This window comes from Anser anser, assembly GCF_964211835.1.
Source record: "Anser anser genome assembly, chromosome: 3".
NCBI classification, from domain to species: domain Eukaryota; kingdom Metazoa; phylum Chordata; class Aves; order Anseriformes; family Anatidae; genus Anser; species Anser anser.
In genome coordinates this window covers 73183727-73202551 of record NC_139722.1, presented here as the reverse complement: position 1 = coordinate 73202551, position 18825 = coordinate 73183727, and the positions used below count along the sequence as shown (strand labels likewise).

Sequence of the window (18825 nt, the reverse complement as noted above, 5' to 3'; positions counted from 1 at the left end):
TACAGCTTTTACTTAATTGAAGCAACAGGCATAACCACAAACACGAGAATACACAAACATCACAACAGATTTCAAACCCACACTAACAAATGCCTCTTTCAGAAGCCCTTCCAGTGCTAAGTGTGCATTCTTCTGCAATTATCATCAGTCTAACACCCCCTGGCATGTTCTCAGCACCAACTTCAGTAAATCAAGAGTCTGAGATCAAGAGAGGGAAGAGAGGGTTTCATCTGAGGGGTCAGAGGGAATGGAGTTAGGTGTTGGTTGGTTAACCTGATTTTTAAACTCTTTTGTAATGGCAAAAGAAAATATCAATATCTCAATGTATGAGAAAGCACGACTTCATGTAAGCAAAAGACCTACAACAACATTATTAATATGACACGAGTTCTTTGGGATCTTTTTTGGGCCAAAACAAATTACACTGTGTCCTCTCAGCATTCAGGGGAAGCAAGGGTAAGAAATGGTTTAATATTTGTCAATAGTTAACGGAAAAAAAGGAAAAAAATAATTTATTGTAATGTGGAAATCTAAAAATTAGACATTTATATCCCTAATGTGTCATATACTTAGAAATGAAAGTGTATTCTTTACTCTCCACTCAACCACATATAATTTACACAATGTTCATTTATTCATTTTGCACTTGGGTCCACTAAGGAAAACATAATTTGTTCAAAGAATTTAAAATTGGTATCTAACTACTCATTATTCACAGAGACAGTTAGGACTTAGCAGTATCACTTGTCCACAATACTTTACAGTATAGTATTGCATACTTTACAGATACTGGAAAGTCTTCTAAACCCTGCAAAGAGCGTAATTTGTCTATTCCGAAATAAAATATTATTAAAACATCACTAAAAAGAGATTTTTTATTTAAATAACATTGCCAGGGTGTAGTGTTGTTGAACAACAGGACATGGTATTTAAAAGCAAACAAACAAAACCCTGTAAAGCTACTTTTAAGTGTCAACTTCTGGAACAGAAACTCAGAAGACAACATGCAAATCAAAAATATGGTCTGTAAGGAGCACACTACAGAATGTGCACCTCACTTAAGCTGAAAATATAAGAGCTGTTACTGGTTTCTTTGATGAGTCACTTTTGTTTAGGGACTTTGTAGAATAATTTCTTTTCTGCAGAGTGGAGGGGGGTAGGTCACAGAGCCTCCAGAGTACTGTAGCTTAAAGTGAGCAGGTTTCTAATAAGATTCTTTTTTCTAAATATTTACCTGACATATAAATTAGTCATACTTGCAGTATGCTATAGTGCTTCTATTTACTGACTTAATGGGTCTTGAAGAAGAAGAAATTATATAAATTGCATTTTTCTAGCACAGTATCCTACAATCTGGAACTAAAAATCTTCTGTGTATTGACCTAATTTCTCCACTGACTTTTATAAGGAAGAATCTTTTGCAACATGCCAGTATCATCTATGGAATGATGCAAACCTTTAGAATACGCAAACCAATGTGAAAAAAAAAAAAACAGAGAGATCTGATAGCTATTTTGCAGAAGATCATGGTGCAGTAAGGAACTTGATGTAGGTTTTAAGTGACAAAAAGACAAAAAGCGTCTAATTTAACCACCTAACAGAAATAAAGCATATGCACATGCACACACACACACCCCTCCACTTGTCAGCACAAATTCAGAACGGGTGAGAACAAACTTGAACTGTTGAGGAACTATGCTGCCATCATGTAATGGCAAACTGCCAAAGAGGACAGCTCTCTCTAAAACACAGACCAAGCAGGATCACAAAAGCTATTGCTGAAAGTGAAAGACAAGATGGTTCAAAAAAGGGAAGTTAGTGATAAAGGACAAGAGAAAAAGTATACTGCTGGAAGCATATAAACCGCGCTGTTTTCCTTTTTTTTTTTTTTTTTAATAATTTTACTTGCAAATCAGATTTTATTTTAATTTTATTTTTAATAGAGTTGACTTGCTACTAGTCAAAAAAATTACCATAACCTTGGAAAAACTGAGTATCAGGACTACCATGCCTGATCGGTCCTGCTACATATTTTAAATGGCACCACGGGGTAGGAGACACTTAAAGGTCTCAGTGGCCCAAATGACACCTGCTAGAGTGATCACAACAGAAATGGAACTTCACTGTTGCTACATGAAGAACGATTCAAGGGACTGGGTTTGCCCAACCTAGAGGAGAGCACTCATGGGGAATCTAATCACAGTCTTCTAATACCTAAAGGGTAGTTTTAAAAGAAAATGGTGGTACTTTTTCCAAGGACGCATTGTGACATGGTAAGAGACAATAGGCACAAGTCGCTTCAGGGAAATTCTGCCTACATACCAAAAAAAAAAAAAATGCTTCCATGAGGAAAAAAAAAATAACCTAAAGTGGGACCCAGTTTCCACCAGAATAGACCAGAGTATCTCCAAGCCTGGCTTCTCTATAACTCTGTAATATTCTGTGAACTTACAGAACAAAACAGACCCCTAGACTCCATTTTGAGCCTGCTCAAGACTTTTGGAATTCTCCAGGAAACAAATAAATCTATTTGTGAAATATTCTCTAAAGTTCTTTTGCCCATTCAGAAATACTGTGTGGGAGAGGAAGCATTTGCTGAGTTCAATTCATTTTTTCAATGTAATTAGTGAGACAGTATACACCATCAAAACAGTTTGTAACAAATACATTATTTTTCAGGAAGAAATCATCGTTTTTGCACAATTCAAAGTCCATAAATGTAATACAAGAAATAAGGACAAAAATTATCCTCCGTCTCTGGAAAAAAAAAAAAAAAGAAAAAAGGATATTGCACCTTACAATACAGTATACTATACTATAAACTTGACCCTTAAGACTGAAACTGTAATTCCCTCGCTAAAAGAGTCACCAGAAATTATTTGGTTAGGACCATAAGGTACTATAATAATTGATTTTGGAGGACTGGATAACTGGAATCATACTCAGCCAGATAGCTTATTTTAAAAGCTTACCCTGAAAGACCACCTGATGAAGCCATGATCTGATTATACTTGCCAGGGAGATGACTTTACATCAATACCATTTTTCTAAGTCTAGTCCAAGATATGCTAACACTGGCTGAACAGCCCTCCTTGTTTCAGATAGCTATCAGAAAAGAAGTCCTCACAGAAAATTCTCAAGCTGTGACAGGACTGACCATCTTGGTAACTACCCTTATAAGATCTGATATTTGTATAAAAAAATATGTTGGGAAATCAGATCATTTTTCATTTTTTCTTCTTTGTCAACTTACGCTATGTGTGCACTGCATACTGGCAGAGGTCTCACATTCACAAAGGAAAAAGATCAAATCAAATATAAAACAAATATACAGACCCTTAAATCCATCCTCTTAAAACTGGTTACTCTGTCTAGGAAAGCCATATAGAGGTAAATGTGCTGGACAAAGTTATATAGCTTATAATGCAAATGGAACAAACACTATTTACCTTCGCTGACTGATAATTCTTTAATCACCAGTTTTGATTCCTGGAAGTCTAAATCAGAGAGGTATACATAACCAGTTGTTTACTATGCAAAAACCACAACTCCACAATGAAATAGACAATTTATAAAAAAAAAAAAATTACATATTTATATATTGACATTTCTTAAGCAAATCCTCTTTAAACAGATGACCTTATTGCAATGAAAGAGACAAAGTAATTTCAAATAGAAAAAAATAATAAGAAAAAAAAAGCATTTGAAGCAAACCTGTTTAATACTCAAAAGAGATGGTTCCCCAGCAGGTCTTTGTTCCAACCTGAGCTTGAGACACTCGTGAATAACATTAAGCAGGACTCGGCAAAGGACCAAGAATGCAGGTTCAAAAGATGGTAAATCCATGGATTTCAGCTCTTCCCATGATACAGTGCTGCATTTTTGCTCACAGCAAGGTGGGGAATTTAATAACTGCACATAATCTGAACACAACATGGGATCTGGAAATTCTGAAAACTGTAACAAGAAATAGGTATCATGAAAAGGATCCCCAAATTCTTTAAGATTTAGAGTCTGTTTAAAGTAGCATACACAAAAGCCTATTTTTAAAAGGTAAAATTTTATTACAGCTACCTATTAATTAACTGGCAAGTCAACCATAGAAGTTTCAATTTTTTTTTTTGTTGGTGGGTTTTTGATTAGTTTTATTGTTTTAAAGCTATTTTTTAATTATTTTTATTATTATTATTTTTGATTTGAGGATCACCAGGCTGAGGAAAACAATTATGGACCCTTAGGAGTGAACACATTTTCTTACTTTATGGTTCTGCTTTAAAATAATTAAATCATCTATTAAAGCTCAAAGATTCCTTCACTACACATGAAGAAACTGCTGTTTGAGGTTATAATTAAGTTATCTCTAACGTAATATAGGAATATATATATATTCAGGTCATTATAAGATACAATACTTGGAATTTTCACAATAATAATAATAATGGCCTTACACCTATGACTATGACTGAAGAAAGAAGTTTGCACTTGGCTACGTCAGATGAGTAATCTTGTTCTTTTTCGAATACACAGCGTATCAAAAACTTTAGGCTTTCTAACTTTATATAAAGCTCCACATTGTAAAGTAATGCAATGTTCATGGAAGCATCACTAGCTAAACTGAACAAAACTTTTGAAATATTTTTTCTGAACTTTGGTAGATGTAAGAAACTGAAATTACAAAAGGAAGATTAAAAAGATTAAGTTGCTTTTTTCAATTACTAAACTTACTTTTCATTTAAATGAAAACTACATTTAAATGAAATGACATTTCTAATTAGAGAAAGTAATTGAAAATATCTGAACTGTACATCCTAGATATCTAAACTACAAGTCTTGTCACAATGTTCTAAGAAAAGATGTACGTGGAGGCTTTTGTGGAGTTTAAACTAGCAAAAAAATTTGTATCTCAATATGTGTGCAGTTCTTAACACACCATAGATAATATTTGTTTAAGATTAAGTGTGTTTTATTTCTTAGCTGCTAATTATGAGACCTGAATATCTTTCATTCATATATTAGACGTAACTAGTATTTTCTAGGCTTTCTTCAGTCAAATTTAAATAACAGCACTACAAAGGAGATATGATAAGAAATCAGATCAAATGGTACAGTGGAACCTTTAAGTTAAAAAATTTTAAGCCACTTTTAAGCTACTTTTCTAAAAGAAAATTAAAAAATGTTTATTTCTTTACACTTACACACACATTTTTGACATTTATGCCTAAAGTGTTGTACAAGCCCTGCTTCCTCAGAAGAGCCACACAAAATTACAGCTACTGAGAAGTCAGTTTTTTAGTGTTTTTTATTATTTAAAATTCTGAAGTTTCTCAACTGGCATGTGGGATGGGATAGCACATTCATTACTGTCTAATGTTAGCACAAAACGCTATGAGCTGCAGATTTGCAAGTGGTTTATAAAATCGCTATCTCATTATACAGAAATAGCGAATATGCATCAGTGGGGATTTCCTCTACACCTAATTTAGCTGAAGTTTAATCACTAGTTGATCTAAAGTGTAAGAAATTCTTAAGAGGTACATTCAGGTCTTCTTTTTACTAAATCTCTTTTAACGAACTTTATTTTCTGAAGAATACTGTCAGAGCTCAAAGCTTTTACAAAAGAGACTTTCATTAATAATAGATCATGAAAATGCTGTACAGTACAACAAAATATCTGATACATACAACCCTCACTGTGATGCAAGCATGGTTGGAAAATCTAGTCATAAAAATATTAAAGAACTAGTCTATGAATAAACATGACGCAACAAAATTGAACTTGTTATTTCATTTTCTAACATTCAGACATCAGCATATTACTTTAGGGCTTAGTTTTAGACACTTAATCATCTATTGTTCAACTTGACTAATCTTATTCTTCAGCAAGCCCAATGTGAAATATTCTCAAGTGTCTACAAAACACTTTAAAAAAAAAAAACACAAGCTATTTATTAAGATCCTGCATAAAATTTGAAAGTGCAGCCAGTTGGATAAAAAACAAACAGGATGCAATGGCTTTAAATAATATTCTAATCAAATAACTTATTTAATTTTGTAAACAATACAAAATAATAGCTATTTTCTCTGAGAATCAAATCATATGACTTCTACATAAAACACTCTATAGTACCTAAGCCTTGTTAAAATGTCAGAGCACAACTATGATGAATAAAACTTGTACTTTAAAAAAAACCCTACAAACACTCATCTGTATAAGCATTTACATACATTTATGATGAAATTAGCATTACATTGCTAATTTCCTTCAAAGCACTGCCATTTACAAAGACCAGCCAATTCAAAACTGTCAAAACTCTCTTCTATTTTAGTATGGTAACATATTCTGTTACAGTAGGTACCGCACTTCTGACAAGCAGTATTTTCTCTTTTTTGACAGCCTTCATTTAATTTTGGTGCAGGAAAGAAGTTTATGATTTTGTAACATTCACCTTCAGTCATATACCCTTTCTTAAAGGAGGACAATACTTCAAAGAAAATGGAATAATTACTGAAAATGAACATTTGAAGAATTCACAAGAATAGAGGAGAAAGAGAAGGTTATCCATACATCTTACACAAGACAACCACTGCTAAATTACCAAATGGTTTCTTTGAACCTTCAGTAAGAACTCTAGTTTCATTAACTTATTAAGAACCCTCATGAAGTCAAGACATTTAAGGTATTCAGCAATTTCAAAAATTTAAGGTATTCAGCAATTTCAAAAATACATTCAAAATCATTTTCAATCTCCCCAAATTATACTTTACTTCCTTTCTTTTTTAAAAGGTATTACATATTACATATTATAAAATTTCTGCCTGTATATTAAGCTAAACATCCCACCTAAGTATATATGGGTTCCATTTTGGTTATGGCAACAGATATCTGCAGGTTTTGCTTATGGACATGATTTCTTAGTAATACACAAACTTTTTAAATACAAAACTGCCTATAACATTCCTAGAGTTGAAACCAATTGGAGAATAAAAATTGAATAGCTTTTTTTTTCTTTTTTACAGTACTCTCTACATTAGCAACAGTACAAACAAAAACAATTTTCTAAAATCATATCACTTTATAAAGGTAAACTTAAGTTATCCTTAGTTAACCTCCAGGGGAGAAAAGCATTCTTGTTTCTTTTGCAAATGTGACAGACGCACTTAGGGACCAGCAATGTGTCTCAGACCACACACAGTATCCATATTACAATGGGCACGTTAGCTAAGAAATCATTTATCGAGAATCCACGGTTAGGCCCCAAACAGTGCCAGTTCATCAGTGAGGACAAATAATCCTAACTACTAGTTCCTCCTAACATAAAATTGCCCAGAAGTTAAATAACAGTTTAAGTTAAAAAACAATATTCTGTCTTGAAAGAGCTAGTGAACACAAATTCCCATATGAAATGTCAGCTAGTCCTTCATTTATTGCATAATTCATAATTTTATTAACTAACAATTATTCTTTATTAATATTGTAGAATCACCCAATGAAAAAGAATAAATAAATTAAGAGAGAGTTGAAGAAAGCAGCATGCTAACATGTTCAAGGTTAAGAGTCCATTTACTTCTCCGATCTGGACTCAAGCATAACATATCACCACAGAATTTCATTCATATAGAAGAGGAAAAAGAACCAAAACAATTATGATGTTTTGATAAAGGATGTCTTGCAGAGAGACTTCCAGTCTTAAAGACAAGAAACGGAAAAAGTGTCAATTCCACACTTCCATAGTTAATTTTTTCTTATAATTAATCTTTTGTGCCTTATTTTCCATTGCAATTTTTCTGACTTGAGGCTTTAGATGTTAGAAAATTTAATGAGACAAGATGTTATCATAAAATGTCATTTAAATTACAAACACAGAACTATGTTGTGCTGCAGACATTCTAAATCAGATCAAATGAGATTCACTTCTGTTGAAGTAGAATAGGGCTCTTAATCATAATATACATTATCTTCCAAAAACAGCAAAGCAATCAATACTTTCAAAAGATCCCAATTCCTGCAGTTTCAGTTAGAAACAATACTGCTCGTGGGGGTACTCCTGTTACCCATTCACACCAGTAACAACCTACCTCCAGCTGGCAATCACTCCTTACCAACGCCATACGAGCCCTTTGCAATGAACCATGCATTAGCTTGTGCAGTCTTAAAATTAGCTTCCTCAACCCCATTTGCTTCAGTGCTTTATCTACAAATGGCCTGTAAATAGAGGTCAAACAGTGTTTGCTGCAGCCTGCCTCAGCACTGCATTCTGGAATAACCCAAGAGGCAGAGTCATCCTCAGATTCAAGCCTATCAAGCTTCCTTGAAAAATGGTCCTGAAAGTCAAAATTTGGCTTATTAGTAAAATTGTTCTTGATGGCTTGTCTAAGCTCCTCAACATTCTCCTCAGAGATTTGTTCTTCACCATCACTCTCCTCTGTGCATGTTCCTGAGGATTCCTTTACTTCTGTTTCCCTATCAACTTCTTCATCCTCTGGATCATTGTCCTTAGATGGTCGAGGAGAAGGAATTTCAAACACTGGCCAGCCAATGTCAGAAAGATTTTTGATGCCCAAAACAGTTCCCATAATCCTTAGTTTTTGATTTAAGTCTTTTGTAATGTTTAGCCATAGACAGAGTGCCTGCACTCTGTCTTGGAAGTCCTTTGCAGCATATTTTTCATAGTCCTTTTGAAGAGCCTGCAGAGATGGATAAAGTGCTTCTATATACTCTAGCAGCTCCATTATCCGCTTTACTTGCTCAAACGAGACCCGCTGGCGATGGAGGTGTTCGTGGTAACTTGAGTAACCCAAAGCACTAGTTCCATGTGTTGTTTTGCAAATTCCTTCTCCTGAAGTACCATTGAGACTGGCTCCATTTTTTACACAGGAGAAGCTTCCATAGTTCACTTTGAACGTGAGGATTTCATTGATAATATCGGGGATAGCTTGACGGGCTGCATAGAGATAGAGGTCTTGGTCATTAATGCTCCGGCCAGCATGCCAAGCTTGCAGCTCCAGCCAGATCAGTTCATTGGATCGGTTCAGCCAGACAGAAGAGGTGCTTTCCTGTCCTCTTTGCTCCCTGTCCTTTTTCTTTGAGACTGAGGTAAGTTTTAACAAAAGCCGCAGGGTTTCAAAGAATTTTAGGCGGTCTGCTGGGCAATCAGTCCTAGAAGTCTGGCGTGCAGTTCTGGCTATTGGCATGGGCACAGAGACTGGAAGCTTAGCATTGCTACAGCCAAGGCTGAGGTAAGGCTTATTGAGATCAACATCTGGAATTGTTTTTTTTGGCAGAGACCCACCAACTGAGTCTAACATAAATGAGCACTGCACATTTTTCTTGTGATCTCGTTCTGTTGTCCTTAGGGTGTCTCGGATTTTTTTCCCTTGCTTATAGCTGTGCTCCTCCACGTTCTCAATGGGTTTCCCATTGTCTTTATGCACAGCCTGAGCTGGTACACTCATCTTTTCTGTAAAAGAAAAAAAAAAAAGAATCTGACTACACCAACAAGAAAAATCATTCAATCAGTTCCCAGTTTCTTAGGGTGTGCATATTACATTTCTTAGTATCAATAAAACAAAATATGCAAGGGTAGAAGTAAAATGAAGTCTTAGCAATTACCATTAGTACAGCAGAATCAATACTAATACCAAAGAAAATTTTTTTTCTCCTCTTGTTTTACTCTGATGTAGAAAGGACCTCAGAATTTTCATTATACTGAGTATGTCATCTACAGAGAACTAAGTATGATTAAAAGGAAGAGAATGTTTTCCAAGTTTATTTTCTATACATTTGTCAAACAAGCTCCTAGATAAAAACTCAAAATGCAATAGAATATTATTAAGATTTCTAAGTCAACCAAAATTAAAAATGTTCCATTGCACATGCAATCTCATAAAAACTGGAGCACACATGGATTCTGAAATCTGGCTTGAATGATCTGATCCCAGCTCTTGGGAAACTGTTCTTAGTTCTGGGAAGCCCTCTGTAGTCTTAATACACTACCTCCAGAAGCCTACTTTCCCATTCTCCCCAAACATAATAATTTGCCTTCTTCCTTACCACAAAACAGCAGCCCTTTTCTGTCTAATTGTGCAAGTACCTTCTCTTCTCTTCCTTTTCTTTCCGCAGCAGCAGCAGACCTTACTACTTTTCTGTAACACTAACAAAAGTATTTCAATCTGGGCTTTGCCAGAAAGAACTACTTGGTAAGTATTGAAAGTATTAAAGAGTTGTTCTCTTTCTCTTAAAGACGATGAGAGAAGCATCTATATTCAGACTAGCTGCAGTCCAGGGATCAGCAGCTGGAACAAAACAAGCTGGTCACACTCCACACTCCCCTCACTCCCCCAGGGCCCCTACTTATTCAGGAACAGAAAAGACCTACAGAATGATGGCTGAACACTCTGTCTTCTTTTCACTATTCACTGTGTGATTCTAAGGATTATCTGTTGCACATGACTCATTCCCCACTCTAGAAGTAATAATTTCCTTACAGTCTTCGCTACTGTGCTCCTAACTATAGTATCAATTAATACCAGTAATAGCAATAAAATTATTTGCAAAACAGCCCTATTCAGTGGAAGAATAATATTATTCCCTTTCTATGTATGGAAAAGCATGACAGAGGAAAATCAGTCAAGCCACCACATTTCTGGGTACCAAAAATGGAAAGAGCTATTGCTCAACATTACAGAACATTGAGCACTTTGTGTTCAAAGCTTCTTGACTTCCATTGCACCTCAAATTCCCAACACTTCTGCAAACAACGTCCCAGAAACTCTAGCTGCTTCTGGAAAAAAACAAGAAATAGACATTAATAATCACACACTAAGATTTTCATTTGTGCTACTTAGCTAGCATCACACAACTTCTCGTGGCAAAGTGCTGTTATCATCCTATGATGCACTTCACTTTAATTATCAGATCACCCTCCATTCTTGTTTCATTTGCTACATATGTTCCAGTATCTGCCACACAAGAAGGTACAGTCCAGTTTTCTGCATTTCAAAATTCCACTCAATCTCTATTCAGTTAAGACAGAAGTTCTTTGGAAAAGAATTGATGTGATAACACAGCTCAAAGACTATCAAAATGTATGCAGACAAAGGAATTGTATTAAGGTGGCAGAGCTGTCTGAAACAAAAGCAAATGTAGAGGTGTGTGGACAGAGCACTTTCCTCCCAGATATATCACATACAGTGTCATACACCAGATAATACTGTATACATGTGATCTCCAGAAAAAGCTAACTAACAAACCCTTCAGAAGCTTAGGTACTCTTATGATGAATAATTTCTAGAATGTTACGAAAGTCTTCGAAGTATGGTAACAACTCAGGAAATACGAATGAATGGTACAGCCATTTACACAGAACATGCTAATTGAAGAATGCAGAGACAGAAATATTCAGCCCCTGATGGGGAACTGAAAAGAGAAAACACCTCAAGGATTTAAGTCATACCCCAATGACAGTGATCAGACCCCCTTTTGGTAACAGCAGCAAGGGATGTCAATCACTTGAGCTTGTTGAAACTCTAGATTTGTTCAGAAGGAGAAAAAATAAACATACGTAAAGAAATCTAAGCTTGTACAGCTTCATTAGAAAAGGAGAACACCTGCCTACTATAAAACAGTGAAAACACTGATCTGGACCATCAGTCCTCCAAACCAGATATACTGAAAGAAAAGCATCCCACACAACTGATGACTAAGAGCATGGGTCTCCAGATTCTGCAGCTAGAGTTAAGGACAGAAAAGACAAGTGGTGAAAATAATAAGAAAAAAAATGTCTCTACCTATGTGCAATTTAGAATTCTGTTTTATGCATTATTTAATCTTTCTAATTTAGCCTGCAATTCAAGTTTAGAAAATTAGAAAGCAATCCCTGCTGAAAAAGTTTTTAGGTTCATCGCTGGCTAACATTAAAGGCTAGGCCAGGTAGGGCAAACAAGTCTATAAATACACAAACACTCCCGTGAAATGTATACTCTCCCTGGTTTTTCCAAGTGTTTCGGGAACCTCAAAAAAGCACACCCTCTCCATTTCCAAGCATGGCACACCTGGAAGCTCATGCTGCCAGGGGCTGGGGTTGGAGGAGGAGTTCTCACCAGGTAGCACAGAATGATCCTTCAACTAAGAGCAGGAAACCTCATGCAACACACATCCAGGCAAAACAAATTCTAACGTTTTCTAACATCTCTGTTCGGAGGCTTACAGAGATCCACCAACAAATTCCACATTTAAGAACGTGTTCCTAATTGAAAGGAAAAACCCTAAATAAATCAGGCATTCTGCCAAAGGATCAAACTCAAGATAAGGTTTGCTGGTAAAGACAGTAGCTTTTATCAGCCCAACGGGTAACTGGGAAATCCAGACAAGTCTTTGGCATGCTACCACTTCTTGAGGTCTAAAATAAAAGCAGGAGACTTCAAAGCTAAAGTTGAAAACAATATCATTACAGACCTCTTCCAAGATACCATCTATTTTACCCTTCTTTCCTTATCCTTAAGCTGTTATAATAGCTTAAATGGTGGGGTTTACTACCCCACCAGTATGGCATCATTATTGACAAAAACAAGGGACCACTAAAAGCAGAAATTTAAATACACACTACACTACTCCTAATCTGATCTGATTCTCTTCAGCCAACTTCCCCTCCTGTTTCTACTCTGCACCCATCTTTCCAATCCCCACCAACTCCTGCCCTGTCTACCTAGCTACTTCTGCCACACCTCACCCCGTTTAAACTCCTCCTGGTGGTGACTAGCAACTCTCCATTCTGTTCTCCATGCTCCTTGTACATGCTCTCATTCTTCACAGTTCCGGCTCAGATGCCCTCTACAAGTTATTTTGATAGCTTCTTTCTCTACATTGCCTACACCCAATACTTAAGAGCACAAAAATGTTTCTCAGCTTTCTAGTCCAGGGCATGAACAAAGCCCAGAATGCTGCAGACAATATTTAAGTTCCTGGAAAGTTTCTGCTTGAAGACCAGAGCTTGCTTAAGTCTAGCAAACTCCTATGGCACAAGTGAATGGATATTTTTTATTCACATTTTAATCACATATCCCTACGAGTTAATATATATTCAACTAACCTGTTGCTTGGAAATAGAATTCAGTAGACTTTTTCCTCAGAAGGATTAGCTCAGAAAAGTAGCTGGGTAAAGAAAACTGCCCAACTTTAATCTTACAATCTTAAAAAGCCATTACAAACCCTGTTTTCAGCTGTTAATGAACAATAAGCAAGTCAATAATGGTGTGACCTCCCACAATGCCTCCTTCCACTCCCCATATCTAAAAACTATAATTAAATCCTCACCAGAGTGGTACCATACCCCCCACAGGATTGGGGTAGGCCACAAGATGTGTAACAGCACTTAACTCTGAAGAAGAAGAAAATATCTTCTGAAGGATATAAGGAAGAAAGAAAAAACACCAAGCTATGGAATAGGAAAGCATAAAGATCCTGTTTCTCCTTGAAAGCCTAAAGAAGAAAAGTAATTGGAGAGATGCATAGTAAACAGGGCTGTTACTTGCACTCTAAAATCACCACTTGCATTGCTATAAAAACTAAAAGCTTGGCACAGAAAAAGCAGAGACTTGCAGAAGGGAAGAGAATTTCATGGTTAAGGCAAATGACTGCCATTCTAGAAAACTTAATTCTATTCCTGACTCTAGCTAAATTCTGTGAAGAATGCAACTTAATCCAAGCTTTTTGAAAAGGCACTCTCTAAAAAGAGCTGCTTAACTTCAGGTCTCAGTTATGAATACACCGAGTACTTGCAGCTGAAGTAATCCGGAGCTATGCTTTCAATATTGAAGCTGCTATTAAATAACCCAATGGTCGGACATGAGGGAGGAGAGCAGGCTGCATCTCAGATCAACCACCCAAAACCAGAAGCAAGCATAATTCTGGGAATAGTTTATTTCTATATGCAACATACTAATGAGCAGCTTAACAATCTGTTAGGTTATTAGTATTTCAGAAACCATCTGATTTGCTTATCATCTTGGAATTTTCAATGCTATGATAGGTCTACAAGGGCAACTGCAGAAATAAGTAACATCAGTAAGTTGGTTTTTAAGCATTCTGCATGTATGCACCTTCAAACATCTTCATTTTGAAATGTTGCAAGTTCTCCATCTGTCTTATAACACAGGGTAGCACTGAGAAACTTTATAGTGTCATATCCATATATCCAGGATCAAACCATAATTCAACATTTTTAGCATAGACAAATTTTTAGCATTACAAATATGGAGTTTATTAATACCCCTTACACTGATTTTATTTCAGGTATTTATGCATTTATCTTTGAATAGCTACCAAGTACAACAGCAGACAACACATAAAAACCTAACTCAGAAACAGCTTTGCTCCTGGAAACAGAAAGTTACTATGAGATCTGCTATGGAATTCAATGAAACTGATTTTACATTTACATCTACTCAAACGCTGCTGTGTCAGACAGCAGTACCAAACCCTCACTGGTTACTAACTATGGATATTAGCTAGCACCAGACTAAGCCAGCACCCATCTAAGACTAAGAGTACTGCTGAGCGTATTAAATTGCATTCCACACCACAGCTGGCACTGCCGTGAGGAGACAATGGCCCTAAAAGCTAAGAAAGACAAGCAGCAAGAATACATGCTCTGCATTTGCAAGAAAGGAGAAAGATGAAAGTGGTTAGCAGAGATGAACAACACAGACATACCCCAAACCTTACCAACGCTGAGGTAGATTAGAAATGAATCAACTTAGCACTTTGATGGCAAACAAATTTTGGAGACCATGTAAAATAAATGAAAACCCCATCACTTTCTGAACTTACACTCTAGTTGCCAGGTCTTCTAAACCACTTACGTTTATATTTTTAAACTTATTATTCTCTTTCAGTATTCATCTTTACTTTCCCTCCCCACCAAAACAGACTGAAAAATAATAAGTTAAAAACATTATAATTCATTATTAGACATCCAAAGTGCCCTAATACTTGAATATTCATCAATCCTAACAAAGCCCAGGCACAATAATCTACCAATTGCTTCAAAATATATTTGTGTTATTAAATAAACAGATGTCAATGACTCAAATACATCTGACAATTCTGCAATAAATGTTAAAGTCAATGGTACATCTGTATGAGCTCCTACTAGCAATTTTATTGCAGTTTTATAATATAGGCTTAACTTAATTAGTAAAGCAAGTTCAGCTATACTAAGAGATGTTCTGTTACAACTACCATTAACACTGCATGAGGTAGGTAGGCTTTATGACTAAGCAACAATTGACTAGTGAGAGGGAGCACACCACAGGCTGGGATCTTAAAGAGCTCACTTTAAAAAAAAAAAAAAAAAAGGCAACTGATCAAAAGATGAAAACAGAAACCTACCCCTTTTAAGTCAGTCTGAAATGCAATGAAGTAGAAAGATGCAATAGACACAGTATAATGATGCACATACTCATCTCCTGCTAGTATCTTATGGAATGTTATTTAAAATACAATACGTAATTTTTATACCTTTATTAAGGGACCCAACACTAGCTGGATCCACAGACACATGGTATCATGTGAGAAGCAGCAATTTTTAAAACATTAAAAAAAGACAAACAACTAAAATTACACCTATTACAAAACAACTACTTTCAGAGTACTGAGTCCATTCCCATCTTTTCAATCACAGTCACAACAGAAATCACCACATAGGTGGCCACAGTTAGGACTGTCTTTACCCTGAGCAGGCACAGGCTCCACATAGATGTTGCTGTTCAGAAGTCCTACTGTTAGGTTCAGCTTACTTGGTCACTCTTTACATGACACAGTCTCCAGGACAGAAAGGTACAACTCGCCTCCCAAAAAGTATAAATGTTGCCTCTCTTCTTAAAGTAAGAAAATTGTGGGTTTCAATTTCTTACACAAATTCTCTTTTCTGCTTCCTATTTTTCATCACGCATGCACATGAAAAGACAGACAAAGAAACAAAGCATGTGAAGAAGTTTGCACTTGGAAGAGTGAAGGGAAATTAAATATGGTAGTGACAAGGAGTAGATTACAACATATGGAACATGTACAGAACAAAGAAGGATATAGGAACTAACAACTTCCCTACAAAACAAACTCACCAGTTTATCTGAATCGATGCAGACTGAGATGTGGTTGTAAATAAATAGCAAGAAAACTGTGTTTAGGATCCCATCAGCTAAAAAAAAGAGCTGATGACTAAAAGTTACTGTTATTTGTGCACAGGGACAGGATCTGAGTCAGAAAGAATGAAAGAAACAAAAGAGTAAACAGCACCCAATTGCAATCACTGCCCATCCAAAACGACAGATCCTTGTTTTTCTATTTAGCTTCTGATTACAGCATTCACTTCATGCGAATGTGTATACTACATTATGGTTCCAGTTTTTCATGTGCTATCAAGCACAAAATGAGGCCATTCAAAGATGTGCAACGGCATCACTCCCTCAAAATGTTAATCATTTAAATAATCTCAACTTAAAATACTCCCTTTATTTAAAATTCTCATAACATTATTTTAATAATGCTGTTTTTTTTCTTTCATCAACAACTTTTGCTCTGCAGGTCTGTACCACCATGGTTTTCATATCATTCCCAATCACACTTGGTGCCACTTGGGACACAGAATCATAAGAGTTGTAAAAGACCTTTAAGATCATCTGGTCCAACCATCCCCCTACCACCAATGTCACCCACTAAACCATGGTCCCAGGCACCACGTCCAACCTTTCCTTAAACACCCCCTAGGACGGTGACTCCACCACCTCCCTGGGCAACCCATCCCAATGCCTGCCTGCTCCTTCTGAGAAGAAATGTCTCCTCATTTCCAACCCAAACCTACCCGGCACAACTTGAGGCCATTTCCCCTAGCCCAGTCGCTAGTTATCTGCGAGAAGAGGCTGACCCCCAGCTCCCCACACCTTTCTTTCAGGTAGTCGTAGAGAGCAATAAGGTCTGCCCTGAGCCTCCTCTTCTCCAGACCAAACAACCCCAGTTCCCCCAGCCACTCCTCACAGGACTTGTGTGCCAGGCCCTTCACCAGCTTCGTAGCCCTTCTCTGGGCACGCTCCAGGGCCTCGATGTCCTTCTTGTAGTGAGGGGCCCAAAACTGAACACAGTACTCGAGGCGCAGCCTCACCAGAGCTGAGTACAGGGGGACAGTCACCTCCCTGGTCCTGCTGGCTGCACTATTCCTGATACAAGCCAGGATGCCACTGGCCTTCTTAGCCACCGGGGCACACTGCTGGCTCACGTTCAGGTAAGCATCAGTCAGCATCCCCAGATCCTTTTCGTCTGCACAGCTTTCAAGCCACTCTGCCCCAAGACAGTAGCACTGCATGGGGTTGTTGTGGCCAAAGTGCAAGAAATAACCCTTTCTTATATGTCTCAATTTCATAAGCTCTCCAGTTTGTTTCAAAATAGAACATTCTCCTTATTCCTGATCCTTGATTATGACTGAATTTCTGTGACTATTCAGTAAGTAATTTGCTTTCTTGCTCTGAAACATTGGAGGATGGTAGTTTGGTCAGCTGCCTTACAGCTGCTCCCACTCTCCCTGGAAGATAAACCAAAGTATCTTCCAATCAAGGTAACTCCACTTATTTAATCAACAGAAACCTTCATTTCATATATTTCGCCAGAAAAAAATTAATGTCTCTGGAAGGGATGTGATTACAGTTTCGTAAACTTTCTGATTCTCTTCTGTGTCTCTCTTTTTTTTACACAAGCAGGGAAGAAGAAGGATGAGGTCTGTTTGCAATGAGTCTTTCTGCGTGTAAGCTAACCTGCTCTTGGGAAGCAAAAGGAAGATATAACAGTTTCTATTATTTTTAATAATAAAATGTATTTAAATATTTAAATTTAATAAAACTAGAATAAAAATAATATTAGCATTTGGCAACGATAATTGTATGTTATGATTTTTTTTTCCTTCAACAAGTGCATAGAATTCTAAAATAGACCAAGAGAGATGTTCTCAGCATTCATTTGCCACAAGAACTCTTTTTTTTTTTAATTTTTAGCTTTTATAGACCTTGGTACTTCATAGTGTATATATATCCAATGCGTTTTGCTGCTTCTGATGTAGAGTAAGTCATTTTCAACTAACTGGAGGACAGAAAAAAATTTACAAGACAAAAACACAATTATAAAGCAGCAAAAGAACAGAGTAACCCGTTCTTTTATTTAAGTACAAGAATCTCACAAGGTTAGGAGTCAAATGGACCTTTTATTTATTTATTTTAATTCCTAAAGTAACAGGGAAGAGACAAGAGAGGGATTGAAAACCCATGATTTAAAGTGTTAGCATTCAAATGTCCAAATTCAAGCTTCAATTCCCACTTGCTGGATTTTCATTCTTTAAGGGTATAACATTTGCCCAGACATGCAGTTTCCTGAAGGCTGTTTAGCTAATAATGTTGCAGATTGTTTTCATATATGACTCTCTGAAAATGCTCAATTTAGATTTACAGAAAAATAAAATATTGCAGCTTGTGAAGCACTTCAAAAACAGAAGGCTGAAAATGCATGATTTAAAATATCTTCAGTGCTTGCAATTTGGCAGTCCCATTACCTAGACAAATGGGTCTTGGGGAAGAATAGATTCATAAGATTTCATGCTTATTTGTCAATTTTTACTATCAGCTTCTCAGTTTCCAAGTTTCCTCCTTAGGAAGCAGCACCTGATTTAAGTTTCCTTCTATTACAAGCACTACTGCCCATTCAGGGTCTTGCGCCCCAACCTGTGGGTCCTTCTCGGCTCCATGCAGAAAGAGCACCCTTTGGTTCACCTCCAGTGACCTTGGAAA

General features: G+C 36.6%; 1 protein-coding gene across 8 annotated transcripts in view; it reads right to left on the bottom strand.

The window, feature by feature from the left end:
• MAP3K4 (mitogen-activated protein kinase kinase kinase 4) overlaps nucleotides 1-18825 on the bottom strand; it is a 74981-nt gene that overhangs the window by 36623 nt on the left and 19533 nt on the right. For 6 of the 8 annotated variants that reach the window (XR_014582033.1, XR_014582034.1, XM_083830264.1 and 3 more), the window contains exons 3-4: nucleotides 8077-9458; nucleotides 3715-3957 (exon numbers count right to left, since the gene is read on the bottom strand). Coding sequence is in view for 6 of the 8 variants with exons in the window: in XM_083830264.1 (XP_083686390.1) it covers nucleotides 3715-3957; nucleotides 8077-9458 (1625 nt within the window). In the remaining 2 variants the exon portion in view is untranslated. Of the gene's footprint in view, nucleotides 1-3714; nucleotides 3958-8076; nucleotides 9459-10051; nucleotides 18818-18825 lie in introns of all 8 variants that reach the window. The other 2 variants (XM_083830269.1, XM_083830268.1) reach the window with 1 other exon arrangement.